Here is a 20,605-nt window from a genome sequence, read left to right on the forward strand (position 1 = left end):
TTTAAGGTCACAACTGCTTTTATTCACAAATAATAAAAAAATCATCACACTTTATAAACATGACAGCTTGCGAAGCACGTTCCCCACGCTTTATAAACCCAGAACGAAATAATCTATTTAACTAAAATCCGAGTTTAATCTTTTATCCTCGATCTTAGAAAAGACTACTATTTACAGGAATTCGACAAAGGTGAAAATATTAAAATAATAACACAAAGTTTATGATAAACTACATTATTTTAAGTAGTTTGAAATAACAGACTTCTACAAATGTCAGATTTCAGAACTGTTAACGTGTACTTGGAAACCACGCAAGATATTGACTAGAATACTAATATAGTTAGTTTCACGTGACAAATATAAGTTATAATTTAAGTGTTAAAGTTAGTATAAATTATGTATTTTCACGAATAATAATATAGAATACTTAAATTCAATGTAATTTATTTTTCAGTTTTCATTATTTTCTAAACGACAAAGAAATAGTGTTACATCACAAAACTTTTTCTCTCCAAACGCTCACATGCACGTACGTTGCTAACATATGTAGCTACTGTCAACGAGGAAACGCTTTGAACACTAAACTTTTTTTTTTATTATTTCGTAACTCGAGGAAAAATGACAACAAAGTTTATGTCAATGGTTCAATATAATGGATATATTAAATTTATCTCGCAGCATCTTCACACAGTCCACTTACGGATACCGTAAGAACTGATGCTCTTTAACGGATGTTTACCAAACTCTTCGAAAATGCAGTTGTCACAGGAATCACATTAAGCATAGTTTGAAAAAAAAAACGTTCGAACCACGAAACTACGTGGCTATACATAGAATAATGTTGCGTTACACTAATTTATTCAATTTATCGATTCATTATTATTTTGAGCTCAACGCTCATACATTCTCCTGGTCTTCACTGTGCCATAGCTTACAGTTTCGGTTATCAGGTTCTTCCGAGACAACTGTAACGATTAGAGGGTCTTCGTCATTCGCGGAAACGTTGCTGGTTGCATCACTGGCACACCCAGCTTCCATTTCGTCTTTTTCAATGGCGACTAAGTCACTAACGCTACCACTGTTACAGCTGTGGAATTCCTCGACCGGTGAAACATCCTTCGAATGAGCCTTATCCGTCATTACAGCTTCTTCGATCTTTGAAGGCAAGAGTTCTGTTACAACCATGGATTTTTCTGGAGCATTTTTGACAAAAATGATGCGATTGTACGATCTCCAGCGTTGAAAGAGCTGTGCATACATCTTACATTGCACATACATGAAGAGGACGCCACCGGTAAACCCGATAGCTACAACGATCAGCTTGGTCCAAAACGGCCACTCCAGGACACCAGATTTCATTTCTTCTGCAGTTCTATCTAGAAGAACGTAAAGCGACCACACAACGCATGTGATGGCGATACCATGGAAAGTAATGGAACACAAGATTTTTCGTCGCTCTACTGGAGACATTCGCAATTTTTCCCACTGAAATGAAACAAGAACACATTTCAATTTTCAATAATCCATAACACTGTACCCCAAATTCTGTTTAAGTTACAGTATCAATGTAATAATACCTTTCTTATGCGTACTTAAAAAGATAGTCCATAATCCACCTTCTCAATAGTACATACATTTTATCTCTCACTTGCCATTGCTCAAATGCATTCCTTCAAATGTAGGCCTTCTATATTTTCCAAAATACCTAAAAAAAAAAAAACTTTCTTAACGTAATAAATATTATTCTTTGAAATAATCTACACATACACACAACTGGGTTTTATGAAGAACAAGTGCAAGATTTTTTAGCCCTCAAGAAGCATCAGTATATCTTGGGGGAAAAAAAAACTATATGTTTCCGTGATGAACATTGAAAGCTTGTTAAATGATAAACCAACCAACGTAAGAAAATAAAAATCGCCCTACTAAATGGACTACAGACTTTTTTCCCCATTACCTTCAATAAGTCAATTACGGAATTAAATCAGAGGTGTGTGAAAATAGTATTTCAGAACTATGTTTTGTCTGCAACACATTATTCTCCAGTAGGTATTTCCTTCAATACGAAAACTCGTCATCTAAGAGGACGCGAAAAAACTTAACGTTGCAGCGTCAGTGTTTACATACCGAACAATGGTAAGGCAATGGAGTCCTTAAGCCTAATATTAGCGATTTGTGCGTTTCAAATTTTCGCGCAGTAAATACGAAAAAGGGTTTAAGCGCATAACCGTTTCTAATTTTGAACTAATAGACTAGAGGGAAAGCAGTTAATTAACAGCATCCACCATCAATCATTTGGCTACTCTTTGCTGAGTGAATGAATAGAAGGACTTAATCCTCACCATTATAAAGCATCCACTCCACAAGGTGACGTGTAAGTTTATGTTGGGATAGTTTACGGACCATGAACCCTCGCACGAGATCACGCTCGACATAATATTCGTGATAATAATCACGCTAAATTATTGTTTGAAAACTTAATGAAAAAAGACAATAGTCTGCAGCTACAAATGTATATAACCCATTAATGATGACACATCCTTTCTTTGCTAGTGTTTAGATCTACAGTTCTCAGGTGTAAGCTTTTTAAACTAAGCAGCTGAATGTTCTACCTGACTGAACTGAAAGTAGACACAAGACAATTTGACAGTGAACACAAACAATTTTTTACTAAGCAAAAGAGGTACAAAATACAATTCAGCACTTCTATCTAGTACTGGAGACAGAGATCTTTACTAGTCGACAACCTGACTAGTCTATCGAGATAACTGTTAAAATATACTTTAAGACAGAGAGTTTAATTAACACTATATAAAAACCAAGAGTTTTATTTCTCTCAGTGTGTGTGTGCATTACCCGTGTCACTGTTGGTCATTCCACATGTAAAAATAGGGAGGATATATTCTCCACACATCTCGTGACTCACTAATGGTCAAGATTGCTGCCCACATCGTGTATCTAACTATTCGTTCCTAGAACAATCCTTCCCACTAGAAAGTGCACCTTAAACCAAAGCGGAAATGACCCAGACCAGAACAATAGGTAATAACAGCAACAGGAGTTTATCCTGGTTTCAGAACCAACTCGCTATCGTCTAAATTGAATACACTTTGAAAATGAATATGAAGATTTTTATGAATGCAACACATTAACCTATCTAAACTACAAAGGTAAATAAAACATTTATCCCTCTCTACCTTTAGTCCAACCTTTGCCATTCTTTGCTAACTTTAAATTAAAAAAGCAATTAAATGTAAAAAAGAAGATGGTGTATTGGGCGTGAAACTGGTGTAAGTTGCACCTATCCCTGTAAAATAGTTACATAGCACTACATGTAAATAAGATAGACAACATAACCTTTTATCTATGAGAATCTAGTCAAACTTAAGTACAAGTATTACAGTAACACAAAGTACAAAAGTTGAAAAATATAAACACACACACTCGTTAATAACACATTAATACTTATAGTTTAAATACCAAAAACTGGCAAAGCATTAGAAACAAACAGGCCTCAAAATTCTTGATAAAAATAATATTAACTACAGATGTTTTTCCCACATTCCTCTCAATTTGTCCATTCTGGATTCAAAATCTAAGGTGTGTAAAAACAGCCTTTAAAACCTGTATTCGTCTCCCACAAGTCACTGCCCAATAAGCCTTTTGTTTCCATACCAGAATTTGTTAATTGGGCTGGAAAGAACCATCTACAGTTAATGTAGTTTTTATAACAAACCTTTAGTAATAAAGAAATCATTATTTAGCAATAACAGCATTTGACAAAAAAAAAAAACTTTAATAGTTACAGTTTACAAGAATAGTTGAATTACAATGTTGGTGATTAAACTATTGATAAAGAAAACCCTTTAATAGAAACACAACATTTTAGTTGAATCCCACTAATGGTCATGAAAACATCAAGGATAAATACTAAAGTTATCCGAAAAAGAATGGTAATGTCAAATATGTCATAGAGGCAACACTTGTCAGTTGTAAGTTCGAAACATAGATGATGATTGCTATCAAAGTTATTGAAAGAAGAAGACAAAGGTATATATCACATCAAAATGATGAAGAAATAATGAAACTACTACAGTTATCTAATGATGAAGGGTAAAGTTGTGTCCCAAGAATTCTTGTGTTTCGTGGTTGTGCTTCAGCCCCAGGAAAGTTTTCCTTCATTTTGGTATCAAATGGTCTGATTGGAGGTGATTGTATATATCATTCCTATATTATCAGATTTCCTTGCATTCCCCAATGGAGCACAGAATGGAACAGCTACATTTCCCCCTCTTTTTGTCTTCTGTTTTACCCTGATAGGCTCCAGTGGAATTGCATTCAGTATGGTTGACTGCATGGGCTGTGGTGGTGGTGACCTTTGGGGAAAGCACTAGTGAGACAGGCAGAAACAACAGCTGATGTTATTGGTGTTCCTTCAAGCTCCAAGGAAAGAGAGCTAGCTTCTCTGAGGTATTTATTAGCAGGAGCTCCTTTATTATTAGCTCCTCTTTGCTATCTTACCAGTACGGGTGAGATATTTTCAGGTAAAACAAATTTCCCCAAAAGTGAATAAAAAAACATTAAATAAAATAACCCTTCATTAAAAAGTACAAAAGAAAAGGAAATATATGTAAGAGAGATCACACTATGAAATAATAAATCCTTTAAAAATGAGGTAACAGTTGTGATACAAAATGAAACAAGTCCTTTAACAATGATTAACCTCATGTATATATATTGAAAAAAAAAATACCCTTTAACAAGGACACAGTGGTTACCACAAAGTAAAATAAAATTGAAATACGCTCAAATGCATAATTTAAATACTTAAAAAAATCACATTAGAATTGAAGAAATATAAATATAAGATCTTGCAGTGCCACTTTAGTAGATGGATCTATTGCATAGTCAGTAATGGTGGTGGGTATGATCATCAGCAAGTTGGTCATTGCTGCTTTTGAAGTAACTTATGATGCACTTTTGCTGGTGGTATCTCAAACAGCATCATGGTAGAAGAACCTCACCTGTGTTTCTCTGATGAAATGATAGTTGGTATGAAGGCTAACATTAGTATCAAATTCCTTATGCAGCAGTGGTGATCCAAGAGCCAGCTGACTCATCTGACATCTGATGTGGTGGCATTAGGTCCTGAGATGGCAGGCATTTTTCTGGAATCTCACCTTGCTGCGACCCTCCTGGAGCCTACTCGACTCTCAAGAGAATCCATGTTCTGGATAGGTTTCCTGGGTTTTGGTATGTAGTGATTTCACCAATGGTGAGAGCACATTTGGAGCCAGCAGTGCTTGGTTGTTGGGCTCTCTACAACAGGATACTTCAGAGACAGGCTCCTATGTCTTCTGGATTACTTCACAAACTCCTGTTTCACAAGAGTTGGTGATGGCTGAGGAGTCTGTCATTGAAATGCTTGAAGACTGGGCTCCTCAGAAGCCAATGTAATGGAAATCAGCACTTCCCTTATCACTGATAAATTCAGTAGGAGCTTGATTTCCATGGGGACTTCATTGGTCAATGGAGACAGAAAACTTCAGGGCTAGCCTGAAAACAGATGTAGTTGTGTTTTCTCAAAGTGTGTATATATACTGTAGAAACAGCCCAAATATTAATCCTGGCAAATGAGAATTTATGCTGGAAATTCTTATTTTGAATTATAACATTGAATATTTATTTAATGTTGGCTGTAAATAAAAAAATTTTGGGTTTAATGGTTCACAGATGGCATTACATTATGGTACTGCAGTGCTGTTGAAACACAAGTTGTGAAAAGCAACCTCAGAAGGTTACCAAAGTAATTCACATGCAACCTGGAAGCAGTTTGGTTGAAGCTACTTGCATATCTGACAATTTATAATGTTGATATATGAGTATAGTAGTATATGTGTATAAATAAATATATGTGTGTGGTCTTACACATTTATATGAACATTACATAATGCCATTCATGAGTGTTTTATAATACAAATTGAGAAATTACAAAAAGAGCACAACAGTTAAACAACATTTGAATGAAAATATATGATTTGATCTGAATGTTAAGAATGTCATATGAAATTCTGTGATAATTGACCTGGAAAGTATTATTTGAAGACACAGTGCACCTGTTATTTTCATTCAACTGGTTAGAAAACGTTTTAATTTCAACAATGAAATGTTCAGGAGGCAGTGAATTTTCATGAAAGGATAAGAGTAACAAGGAAACTTGTACTACATATTTCTCTTTAGTAAGAGTAGATACAGTGGTAAGAGTAGTATAAGATGTTTTGATAGGATTGAATTGAAATATTCAAGAGTGGCTACATGTGAAGCCTGTAGAAATGTCACTTGACCAATGTAATAGTTTTACCACTCTCTCTCTGAAAGGTTTTTTTAGAGCATGGCATGGTTATAAGTAGATAGTTATAGCCTTTTTATAACCTACATGTCTAGCTGAACTTCTGACCAACTACAATTCATCTGACCATGCATTTTTAATCTGGAATTTGGCTATTTAAGTTCTGGCTATATCTTTCTTCAAGTAGCCAACAGTATTCTCCTTTCTTCATTGCAAGTCTCCCATAAGTATATTTTTGCTGCATAATGGAATACCAGTAAGATGAAGATCAGTACATCTAGGACTTCCTCTTCATGGAGAAATTAGATTATGTTGCCAACACCCAGACTCCCTGATCTGGCCTGACATTCATTATAGATAAGCCCATAGATAAAGATGCTTCTTAGCTGATGCAACTGATGTAGGAAAGTGTGCTCCCACACGACATGTAGAAAAGTTATAGATTCTTCAGGTGTATGGGGGAGGACCAGACAGCATGTTCTGTAGAGCTCTCATAACTTGATCAGGTTATTCATTATCTCAAATTGTTGAACAACATCTATTCTCAGAAAACACTTATCTCAGAACATGATGGTTGCAATGCCCTTTCAGCTGAGTTTTTAAACATCAGAACAAACTACTGATATTTCATCTACTATCACCAGTCATCCTAAACTCTGATAATTGAACAACTATTACCTGATATCATATGGATACCTCCTACAGTAAATCTTTGCTTGATAGCTTGGAAGGTAAAAGTTATAAAATCCATTAAGTCCCATTGATCTTGTTAGAAACAAACTATTCTCACTTATGAAGCCATCATGTGGAAATCACATAATGCAGTGCACAAATTGTACCATTAAATGCCACCTAAAGGCTTGGAAACCAAGGGTCATAACTTCTTTTCAATTATAGATTTGTCAACCAAATTATCAGTCTAAGTGCTGGAAGTTGATGTTAATCCAAACCATATTCAACAAGAAACTGACAGTAGTAGCCCTGCCATCTGACAGCTATCTTCTGGCTCTAACTCATGTGTCACATTACCTGGCTCATCGTGGACATCCAGGTAAGTACTTTCAACATGTTATTCATCATTAGCTAAGTCAACACAACATGTGAAGGTATCCTTATCTTCTTCTGGCTTGCCAGTCTCATCCTCTGACTTCTGGTCAAGCCAGTGAATGCACACACACCCAGCTTAATGATGTGCTCCATTTATTTTTACATGCCTCAGATCTGATATAATTTATACATCAATGGGCTGATCTGCATATTGGTACATTTGTTCCTTTACTGTCTTATCATAGCACTTCTTCTGATGTATGGTGGCATTTTCCAGCTATTGAGATGTAAACTTGTGCACATCACCTAATACAGACCGTAGCCACTCCATATATAATTGTGGACATTGTGGGAAAAACCAAAAATCATGTTGGCAGGAAGCAAAATGTCCTGCCCAAACATGACCGTGTTTGGAAAAAACCTGTAGATCTCTGTTCAGTTGCTCTGTACAATATGCAATAAGTGCTCATAATAATCAGTTCACCCACAATAAACAAACTTGGCAAGAATATACTTGATAGTCTGTACTACCCATTCTGTTAAATCTTCAGACTTGAGTGAAAAAAGAAAGCATGCATCTTCACTACATGAAACATTATAAAATTCAGAAAACAGTTGGTTGTTGATTCACATGGATTTCTTTTAGTGTTCTGAAATGAGTTATCCAGTGTTCCACTAACACATGATCTATGGAATGTGCTAAAGTATCAACCTATGGAAAAACCTTAGCCCACTTTGTGAAGTAGCTAATAGTGATGTACCAATAACCTTATCAGGTCTCTGAGAATGGGTAATGATATCCAAGGAGATCCAACAAGTATCTATTGTAGTTTACCCTGATTTGACAGTTCTTTATCTAGGTGGCACACACTGCACATTGTTTACACCAACACTCACCACCTGTACTTGAATGTAGCCAGTAGAATCACCATTGAACATTAGCACACAAGTACATTACACCTTGGTTGTCTCTAGTTTGAAAGTATACAAAGTCTGGAGAATTTCAGACATTAAAGCCCTGGAGACCACTAGCTGCAGCACAGGCTGAAAATCACAGCTCATTGGTTGAAAACAATGGTGGTATAGTACACCTTTCTGTGCTTTGTAATTGACCACAGAAATGCCACAGGTTACATGTATTTTTGTTAGATTATTCAATCTGTAGTGGCTGAGCATTATGTTGCTGCATAGTAAGGCGTGCCCTTATTAGATCTTTCCAGATCTTCCGAAGTGTTAATGTGATATCCATCACCTAGTGGAATCTCCTACTGTATGGCTTGACATTACTATACAGAAATAGTTCCAACTCTCTCAGAGTGTCCAAACTCAGGACATTTGGCAAATTGACAGAGTCTGACTATGTGGTGATATGTGAAATTGACATTTCTGTTTTCTGGGCCTGGGCAATGCAATATGATATTATCCAACACGCCATCATCCCTTCTGCACTTTAAACTATCACTAACCATTTCAGAGAAGAATAAGTTACCTAGACAATAGACTTCCTACTACACAACTAGTGTTGAAAGTGTTTCATAAAGACTACAACTGCAAGCAGTTTCTTTTTTCATCATACAGTACGTGCATTTAGGAGTCATAAGCATATGACTGGTGTATGCAATTACATGTTCTACTCCATCCTGCAACTGTGACAATACTGTTCTAATTATACAGTCACTGGGATCAGTGTCCAATAAGATCTCTCAGTCTTGTCGAGGATATGCTAGCATTGGTGCCTTCACTAAAGCATGCTTTAAGGATTGGATTGCCTGTTTACATTCCTTGCTCTACCCAAAGTATCTCAATTTTAGAGAGACCAGACAATGATGCTACAAGTTTGAGAAGTTGGCCATGAATTGTTGGTAATAGATGCAAACCACGGAAATAACAATTTCCTGCTTGTTCACAGGTTAAAGCCAGTCTTATAATGCTACTATCTCAGGAGGGCCCATAGATGATCAAGATGTTCCACTTCCATGTGCATGTACACAATTTTCTGGTTTTAGGTTCAAGCCTGCTTTTTTTTTTTTACCTGCTGGAATAACACCATTTTCAGGTTTGCAGCTGTAAATTCAATTATGTGATCAAAAACCATGAGATCATTAATTAAGCATCTCTCCCATTACAGACCCTTCAATGTAATCTGCAGTAGCCGAAAATGATGGGCACATTAAAAAGGCTGAATGGTATGATGCAAAACTAATACAAGCCATCTCTCGTGCTAACAGTAGTCATAGGTCTGCTTTTATCAATGAGTCAACTTGCCAGCATTCAGACATTTATCTTTTTGTGGCAAAAGAAAGATATCAGTGCAATTTATTGCATTCAGTTAATTGAAATCAACAGAAAACTTTGGCATACCTTACTTCTTTCCAACAATCACTATTGGAGACAACCAAGCATTCTCTGAGAGTTGTATGATCCTGTCTTTTAACTTCCACTGTATCTCAACACTGGCTATGCCCTTTATGCTCCAGAAGCAGACACTGCAGTTGCTTTATTGGGTATGTATCACTTTATCTATATGGTGATTTATTACTATTGTTTAACCCATCCAGCAATCTAGTCCCTCAAATAAACTGGTACATTCAACTAACAAATTACTGAGTTATTCTCTGTGTGTTAGATCCAGATTGTTTGCATAGTCATTAACCAATGAGTTCAGAAGTGTTGGCAATCATGTATTCATTCTCAAATGCAGCATGACAAACATAACCCTAACATTATGTCTAGTTTCAATTACTAACATTTCTATTACCATGCTAATAGGAACTCCAGTGGGAAGCTGGACAAGTGATCACCCATATCTTTAAAGCAACACTAGAAATTCATTCCTCTTTGAACAGATAACTGCCAAAGCTAATGCTGCTTGCTTTCTGGACAGAAAATAATGCACATCTTGCATGGCCTCAATAATCATGTTAAATGGTGCTGACAAACTAGGCTTCACCCATCATAAACCACGGAACACCACTTATGGATATGAAGATACTGTAATTACGTACACCATATACACTCATGCAGTCCACTGGTTCAGGGCCAGATCTGGCTGATATCACATAACTCTCCCACCAAACATCAGTTTGCCTGTTGCATAGATAAAACTGGCCAATAGTTTCCAATATATCCACCCCGAGGATGACAATGCAAGAACTGATGTCGGAGATAACTACCTTTGTTCTATAAATGACATTTCCTAGACAGATATGGAGGCTTGTCTCCACTCATATCCAGTATTTTGTCATTTTCCAGAAAGAAGTCAGTGTTCAATGGAAGGAGTGGTGGCTTTCCTTGGAAGTCCAATCCTGTATCAAGTAGAAACTTGATCACTCACCCCTTTACCCTTACAGGTACATACCAAGCTCCACTCAGCCCTGAAAGAGCTGTGCTGACCACCAAATGTTTTGCCACAAGCTGTATGGTATGCAATCCCAGTCTGTGGCTAGGTCCAACTTAGTCTCCATTAGTTTTTCATAGCTTATATCTCTTACCCTTTTCTTACAAAGGAAAATAAGTTAAGAGATGATAACTTCTTTCATCCATGGAATCATCCTCATATCCCTCCTCTGAAGCCTTTCCAGCATTTCATAATCCTTACTTACATAAGGAGACCTAAGTTGTGTACAATATTCCAAGTGTAGCCGAACTAGAGATACGTGTATAGAAATAATCTTTATATAGATATCTATAAACACACTCTAAAAGTATATTAAATTTACTTCTATCAATAGAGCACTGCTTCAGTGATTTATTTACCGCTATGCCAAGATTCTTTCAGTACTTTACCTTGCACTTACTATAAATATTCCAGTTTACCAACTGATTAAAGTCATTCTGTAATACTTCAACACCATAAATACAGATAGAAGTACCCAAGAGTTTAATTTCATCAGCAAACTTTTCTAATTTTCTGATTATGCCTCTACAGATATCATTAATGTATATGAGAAAGAGAAAAGGCTCATGCACTGACCCTTGAGGTACTGTACAAGGCCATTTTGAACGGACTCCATTAATAAGAACCCTTTGTTTTTCCCATCCAACCATCCTATGATCCAATTAATTAGTCTTTCTACAACTTCTATTGATGTGACTTTCTTAACTAATCATTAGTCTGGTATCTTATCAATAGATTTTGAAAATATGTAAAAGTACATCAGGTTTACACCATTCTCTAATCCAGCTAAAAAATAACTTCCTAGAAAAAAGATAACAGATTGAATAAGGCAAGATTTCCTGTCGGGGAATCCATTTTAGCTTTTATTTATAGCATCATATTTCACTAAATGATTTCGTAAAACTTTTATCACACTCCCTACAATATTGTTACGACAGCAGAAGTCACATGACGCTGGTAACACGTGATGAGTTTCTAGAAGGATCATGAAGGCTCGAGTGTTTGCCAGACGCCCTCTATTTTTATATATACAAGCCAGGCAAATAAAGCGGAGAATAGAAGTGACGGCATAGATAATTGCAGATAGAGAGAGATAGAGACAGATAATCGAGTCAAGTCGTAAATAAAGTGCGTGAATCGTTGTGAATTATAGCGTGTGTTTATGTTAAAGTGACTGTGGAAATTAAATGTATTGCAAATTTGTATTGAGAAAGAATAAACTAGTTTTATTTAAGAAAGGACTTGTATCGCTGAAGTTCTTTGGAAAGAATTTTTACGGGAAATTAACAAACGACCAGAGATGTAACAATATTTTCTACTATAGAAGTAACACTAAACAGCCCTATAACTTCCAGGAATAACATTTATTTACGCTCACCTTTCGGAAGGGTTTAACCTGAGTCTCCATAATAAACTCGAACTTGCAGAGTTCACAGCATCTTGTATTAGAGCTTTTGATCCATTGTTGAAGACAGGCTTGGTGGACATACCTTAAACTACCAGAACAGGGGCAAGGGGAGATGAGGGGCATATTAACGTCGCTCTCACAATGGCAGATACGACAGATGTCTCGCTCGCTGCTTCCCGACCCAGAGATAATGGACGGTAGAGAAGATGGTCGACGGTCCATCAGGGATATTGCAGGAGATCCAGGAGTAAAGACTCCATCCTAAAAGGAATAAAAAATACAAAAACCACATACTTAGTAAGTATTTGTTAAGAATATAAACATTTATAAATGATTAAACCTCAAGAATAATGCCATTCCAGTAGTGACACTGGGATTTTTAAAAGAAAGAAAAACATCTGCCGTTATTTTTATGCATAACACACTACCCTACGAACTCTATAACGCAAGAAAGGTTGATTTTTGTTTGAAGTACGAGTTAGCAATCAAAAATGGGTTTAATAGCTCTGTGTAAAACGTGAATACAATAAATTAGTGTGCGATAGATGAAACTACATTTCATGTTTGCGCAAGAAATGTAATGAATCTCTCACAGTAAAGTGCATGAAATCGGTTCTGTGATAGAGCTCTGGTTTTTGGAGCTGGCGAGCTTTGTACAAGTTCGTGCGATACCACATAATATTCTACACTTTTTATACTGCGGAGCGTTATAAGAGTGACAGTTCATCACTTAGCGTGAATGGTAGGGTACTGCTGACTGGCCATCTTTCCTCTGGTCAGTAGTTTCAAATTAAGAACGGCGGCAGATGGCATTAGTAGTTTGCCGGAAAATACAAAATACAGTAAAGCGTATAACAATTTGTATATTTTCACAATAACCTTGGTATAAAATATACGTTTCATCTTCTAACTCCAAAATCCAATATGTGTTTTCTCTGGTAACGAAGAAGGTTGAAATATTACATTTTTCCCATGTTGTTAACCAGAAATATTGAAACTAGCCTAAAACAGCAGGAGCTAATACTTAAAAACAATTAATTGCTAACTCTTATAGAATCAATTACAAGCTAAAATATTTTGTACAAGTTTATTCACCCGTCTTTTGTCTGGTTTATGAACTTACAAAAAATATGGGGATGGATACAATGATAAATAAAACAACAGTCCTAACTTTCACACAATTTATTTTATAACGTATTATTACAGTATTCATTATTACCTCACCAAAGGTTTTGTATAAGCTTTAATACTTCAGTGTATATATTTAAAACATGGTATACACTGTGCTATGGTCAAGGTCACTTTGTAAGAAGAGGTAACGACAAAAGGAGAAGCGGTTGGAGTGCTTTCTATTACCCGCTTTCAACACCCAGCTCTTATAATGTCCTTCCATAGTGTTTCAAGTGATTAATTAATTGACGGTCATTAGCCGAAGTTCACGGGTCAAAGTAGGAAGCGAGTATAACTAAAGAAATCGTTCTTCACGTTAGTGTTTGATTATTCTTGAATTTCGCGCAAAGCTACACGAGGGCTATTTGCGCTAGCCGACCCTAATTTAGCAGTGTAAGACTAGAGAGAAGGCAGCTAGTCATCACCACTCACCGTCAATTCTTGAGCTACTCTTTTACCAACGAATAGTGGGATTGACCGTCACATTATAACGCCCCCACGGTCGAAAGGGCGAACATGTTTGGTGGGACGGGGATTCGAACTCGCGACCCGCAGATTGAGAGTCGAGCGTCCTAACCACCTGGCCATGCCGGGCCTCTTCTCGTTAGTCTTATGGTGGCTGTTGGAGTTGAAACTTCAGCCGAATTCATGTATTATTGCAATAATGGCGGCCAGTGTTATTTCTTCATATAGTGTGTTGTAGCACACTCCGAGATATATATAAGACGTATGTTTTCCCTCCCCTACACTGTGTGTATGTTATGTTATAGAAAGTTTAATTCATTTTTTGTATTGACGTGGCTCCATCTATGATTGCGGTTAACGTTAATTTATGTCAAAGATACAAAATGCTTATTAATAACAATAATGGAGGTGGAGAAGTGTGCGATCCCTGCAATAACATACCCCTGGTTTCAAACTATCATCACACAAAGTTTGGTTGAGATTGACCCAGTGAACTAGTAGTAGTTAGATAACAGACAAAGATAATTTTGTGCTTTATATATATTATATGCAAAAGGTATAATCCACCACAATGTACAGCTTTGGACATACTGCACTTCCCACTTTGAAATATGCGTACATTTAATATGCTGTCATACAAATAATTAAGAAGTTTATTTAAGAATCGTCGCTTATTACACGAGTGCGCCAAATACTACTCTTTATTTAGCACTTTATAATATATTTATGAATAATTATAAACAGTAATTTTAAACTATAATACTTACAATAATGTTTCCTCCTGATTTAACGGAGAACATACCAACATAGCAGAAGCTATAAATTCAATTCTGGGAAGAACAAATTAGAAAACAGGTGTAGAAAAGAAAAAAATCATAAGATATATTTCAAATTAATTTGTGCCATCAGCCTAGCAACAGAAAGCATGCTTCATGACGTTTTTTTTATATAAATATATGGTATTTTAAATATTAAATTATAGTAATTGTTTGTTTGTTTTTAATTAAGCACAAAGCTACACAATGGGCTATCTGTGCTCTGCCCACCACAGGTATGGAAACCTAGTGTCTAGCGTTGACATGCCGCTGTGCCACTAGGAGGCAAATTCTGGTAAGCAGTAGATTGTTGTAGTTTTTTTGTTTTTTTCATGCGTAAAGCTACACAAAAGGATATCTGCGCTTTGTCCACTGCCGGGAATCGAGCCCGTAATTACATAAGTAGAAAAATAATTACTAACATTATTTTAATTAAGTTACTGTACAAAAGTTTTTAATAAACTTTTCAAACTACCATCGAGAGTAAATTAGCCCTGAAATCATATGTTGTTAAGCACAATACACACTTGGCTATCTGTGCTCTTTCCACCGCGTGTACAGAAACCCAGTTTTTAGCTTTATAAACCCTCAGACTTTCCGCTGAACCTCCAGAGGGCAGCACTTCAATAAAGAGCCAAAACTAATGCTATAAATAATTTTCGGAGTTTCATTTTTAAATGAAGAATATGTTGTTTATTCTACGCATTATGGGACATATCATGAGATTTCTCCTTATTGTTCCGTGTGTTTTTGAAGTCTTTGGCTGTCATCTAAGTTCTCGTGTGACTTACCATTGGAAAATGCTAATTAATTGTTTTAAGTTGTTGACTCACTCAATAGGCTTTCAGTCCTGACAACGTTTTATAAACCTCAGTATGATTTTATTGAAAGTGATATTTGTAATTATGTAATTTTTTGTGATGGACGCTAATTAGATATATGACTGCTGATAATTGGTATTAGGGAACTGTGTTAATATTTTATATTTTACAAAGATCTGTCAACAATCTAGTTCCACACTTTTGAATTTTGTTTTGTTGTAAATTTAAAGTATATATACGCTAAAAGATAATATTGTTTCGCTAGTGCACTATTTGATTAATTTTGCAGTATTTCACTGCCTCTGGATCAGATCTTTCTTATAAGATTGATTAAAGAAAACGGTTCATTTTAGTTATTCGTCTACAAGTACCTTGTATTTTTGTTAACAAAATACTTAGCTAACCTGATCAGACTGTCAGTGTCAGCATTAAAGCAAAAACAAGACGTCCGACTGCTTGGAGCCATGTGCTATTTCAAACATTTTTTTAAAAGGTTTTTTTTGCTATTGCAGTTGCTCAAGGCTCATAATGTGTGCGACATCTTCCGACTACACTGGTGAGTTAGAAAATAACATTCAATATTAACATGCATTACATATTTTAATCTCTCACAATATATGATGTTTAATTCCTCAATCTATATGAATAATATACTTGCGTTAGTCTGTCCTGAACTTTCTCTCAAATTTCTCGATCAAACGCTACAAATCTCATATTGTTAGAAAGGCCTTTATCCAAGGAGTTCAGATTGCATATTGGCTTTTCCATTCAGAATCACCTTACTGTTTTGTTGTTGTTGTTTTTTTTGCTTAGTCAAACATTTTAATGCAACGAGTATGGTATACGATGGCACAATGTCGTTGTCATCACGTGACGACTACCTTTGATTTCAAATTTATTTATTTTTATTTGCAAAGTATTTTACACAAACAACACTTAACTCGCGTGTAATTTCCTAAAAGGATGAACATTACACTAAATACAATTTCTATGGGCTATCTCGACTTAATTAGGTCTAAAATACGCATGCGCAGTTCGTTCAAAACCATATGCTTATGACTTTGTGAACACGCATTCAGATGTTTTTGCATATTCAGCTAAGTTTACCTTCCTTACAACTTTACAATTGATTTGTTTTGAATTTAGCGCAAAGCTACACGAGGGCTATCTGCACTAGCCGTCCCTAATTTAGCAGTGAAAGACTAGAGGGAAGGCAGCTAGTCATCACCACACACCGCCAACTCTTGGGCTACTCTTTTACCAACGAATAGTGGGATTAACCGTCACATTATAACGCCTCCAGGATTTATCGATCTAACACATAATGCTTTCAAGAAAGCATAACTTAAATGGCGTACATGAAAATGATAGAATAAGGAAAATTCAAACGAAGGGCATGAAAACTACCGAAAATGTTTTGCGGGTCGCGGCTGATTCAGAAATATTTCGTTCCTTGTTTATGTCTGATACTTACAATCTTGTAGCTGTCTGGATAGAACTTTTTTGGGGGGGGTGGGGTATTCAAAGGAGAATATGTGGAAATAGCTAGTCTCGAATATAACGTGTACTATGTGACAGATAACCGAAAAACGTAGTATTGTAGTTTTTACAAAGCACAACCTGTTATAAAATAGTGTGAATCACTCAATAACTTCAGTGTTATGTAAAATAGGCATGTGATGATGAATCAAGTAATGTGAAATGTAAGTATCATTTAACCTATGTTACGTATATGGTGACAAGATAAATCAAAGGAGGCACAGGAAACCTGAGTACGTCAACAGCTTTATCACTTTTGACTTACCTTATATATTAACTGACACTACACAGCTGTTGACGTAGTCAGGTTTCCTGTACTACTTTTACCTTATCATATATTAACCAGCACTATACAGCTATTGACGTAGTCAAATTTCCTGTACCACTTTTGACTTACCTTATCATATATTAACCAGCACTATACAGCTGTTGACGTAGTCAGGGTTCCTGTACTACTTTTACCTTATCATATATTAACCAACACTATACAGCTGTTGACGTAGTCAGGTTTCCTGTACCACTTTTGACTTACCTTATCATATATTAACCAGCACTATACAGCTGTTGACGTAATCAGGGTTCCTGTACTACTTTTACCTTACCTCATTATATTCAATGAGAGTCCTAATGAATAATAACGCCTGACTGTAACGTGCTAAACGTCTTTGTATACTTTAAAGATTTGGTTTACCAAATAGAGTGACCTGCACACTCACGAGACTTCAATACCACCAAACACGTACGGAATGCTTTGAGAAGGTAAATTACATTCCGTCAAGTGCGTCCAGACATTAAATGTGTTCTAGAAATAACTTTTTCAGAGGAGTGGTCGAGGATACTTCAGACACTTATCAGTACTGATAAGCATTTGTTATTCATGCTAGACTTCTCTTGCTGTGTGTATGGTAATTATTATGGGTGCGTATCTCATCATAGTAGTCAATACCATACGTAACTAGATACTGATGCCGCGATGTTACAAAGTTTGATAGTATTGTCTGTAATTTATCATCTATATAACTAACATTGTCTTATTTAAATACTTCATACTTTACAGTACTTTTTTTCAAATTCTCAGGTTTAATCAACTAAATGACAGCTGACAAGAGAAGTAAAATAAAAAAGTTAATATCTGTCTATCTATTTTGTTATTGTTAATTTGTTACGTTACTTTGCATGTAATATTTTTGATAAAATTAATGAAGACAACACGTAGTACTCAATACTTATCTTCCTTTAATTGAATCATTAATTTTAGGAAAAATACTTTATTAGAAATTCTGATTTTTTCTGTACAAAAGACTTATAATGTTTACTGAAAGTTTGCCAAATTTTATGAAGATACACAAATCATATCGTATCGGACGATGTATCGATACAATCGTATCACGACTTCACGATACGATACTCGTATCGCCACACCTTCAGTAATTATATTTCAAACTGAGGTGGAATCCGTCAACTTTAATTATACAAAAACACTGCTACCAAATGCTCATTCTGGTGCATGGTCTAGTTTATCAATCGTTTGTATTTTAGATCACGTGGTGGATTATTAGATGCTCGTTTTTCACATGAGCTGAACTATGATTGACATTATTTGAGAATAGTGCTTTTGGTTTGTCATAGCTAAAACGTTGTACATTTTAACTGTTTTGTGCAGTATATTTCTATTGTGAAGTATACTTGGTGATCGTCTCCAAATCTTAAACTTTTTATCCTTGAAACATATATCATTCAATACGGTAGCACTAAAGTATTAACAATGACTATTTCACAGTATTGGCTGAGCAGAAAAAAAAAAAAAAGCTATAGTACTTATAAGGCCGCCTAAGTCGCTATATATGTGAATCAAAATTTCGCTATTTCAACGAATTTTCATCTAAGTAAGTAACTGACTTCCGGACAGATCCTGATGAGTAATAATATCGAATCGGGTATACGCGCGCTCCACGCTTGGTATTGCTGACGTACAAAAATATAATTAATAAAGAGGAAACAAAGAAGTATAATTAATTTTTTTTATTTCATAACGACAAGTGGGGATCGATATATACGTAACCTAGCTAGCTATAGTAGTATAGAAACTTTTAGTGCTACAAAAGGTATTGAAATAAGAAAGTCAAAACTACTAAAACTGAGTTACTTAAAATTTAAAAACAAATTATCCCTACTTTGGCTCAGACTACCATAATTACAGTGATTTGCCAAAACAGCGGTTTTTTTATTATTATTTTAAGTAACTCAATTTTTACTTTCTTGTTTCGATAGTTTTGTAGCAGTAAGACTTTCTATATTATTACAGCTAGCTAGGTTACGTATATATCGATCCTTACTTGTCTTTATAAAATATTATTCTTGTATATATTTGAATTATGATCAATTTACAAATATATTTATTTTCCATTTCGGATTTCCACGAAACGCCTACTCATAATGTCATGCGTTGATATCGAAATCAACTACTACTCTGTATCATAGAACAGCAACAGAATGTTACTCACCTATCTTTATTAGATCTGCCCCCCCAGTGGCACAGCGGTATGTCTGCGGACTTACAACGCTAGAATCCGGGTTTCGATACCCGTGGTGGGCAGAGCACAGGTAGCCCATTGTGTAGCTTTGTGCTTAATTACAAACAAACAGTTATTACATCTAACCGAATCTAATTTGTTTGTTTTAATCTCAATGCTTTATGAAATATCTAAACAGCTCTTCATTATTACCTAACTTACAAAATAATTAAGCACGTATAAGTAAATTTCATTATGCTTCATTACATATTTCCCAGTCACTGTCATAATAGCTCCACTTCTATATGAACGAATTCAATCTGAAAAAAGTTATTAAACGTTTCTAAAAAATTAGAACTTATTTCTTAATTAATGTTAATGTCCTTCTTCATTTTTCTTTTTAAGAACACCCGAATCAACGAAAAACTGAGTACAAACTGAATGTAAATTTTAATCAAGTATTTCGGTTCAAATACGGGAACCGAGAGCTGAACTATATAAAAGGCATTTTAGAATAATATAAAATTATGTAGGTACAAAAATCATGTGTCATGTATTAGGTTTTACGAATATCATTTAAATGTCTATATTAAGTTTTAGAAACATACAAAAGATACGTGATTTGTTGCTGTTTTCCAATCATACCATACCTTACTAAGAATGTTATAACAATCATTTCATTGTTGGCTAATGTACCACGTTAATTATATGCAATCTATCTATACACATGTATACTTAATATTAACATTTCATTAAACTGATAATTAATGGTCCGATTTACTTGAAACATCCAATTGTTTCAGTCATCAACTTTAATTATGTGGTAATGTGATGGTTCCTATTGGAGTTTGTAAACAAATACTTAAGTGTGTGTGTGTGTGTGTGTGTGTGTGTGTGTGTGTGTGTGTGTGTGTGTGTGTGTGTGTGTGTGTGTGTGTGTGTGTGTGTGTGTGTGTGTGTGAGAGAGAGAGAGAGAGAGAGAGAGAGAGAGAGAGAGAGAGTATAATAACTAATAATTAAATTATTAGTTTACGTTTACGTTTTCGTTTTTACCTTTTATTTTTAAGTTTACGTTAACTTT

At 35.4% G+C, this 20,605-nt stretch overlaps 1 protein-coding gene across 1 annotated transcript in view; it reads right to left on the reverse strand.

Moving 5' to 3' along the window:
- The window catches only part of LOC106464103 (E3 ubiquitin-protein ligase MARCH8-like), a 41,542-nt gene continuing 20,937 nt past the window's right edge, over window positions 1-20,605 (reverse strand). The window contains exons 2-3 of the mRNA XM_013924213.2: window positions 12,172-12,462; window positions 1-1,485 (exon numbers count right to left, since the gene is read on the reverse strand). Coding sequence (XP_013779667.1) covers window positions 898-1,485; window positions 12,172-12,462 — 879 coding nt within the window. The 3' untranslated portion in view covers window positions 1-897. The remainder of the gene's footprint in view (window positions 1,486-12,171; window positions 12,463-20,605) is intronic.

This window comes from Limulus polyphemus, unplaced genomic scaffold (genome assembly GCF_000517525.1).
Source record: "Limulus polyphemus unplaced genomic scaffold, Limulus_polyphemus-2.1.2 Scaffold1561, whole genome shotgun sequence".
In the NCBI taxonomy this organism is placed as follows: Eukaryota; Metazoa; Arthropoda; class Merostomata; order Xiphosura; family Limulidae; genus Limulus; species Limulus polyphemus.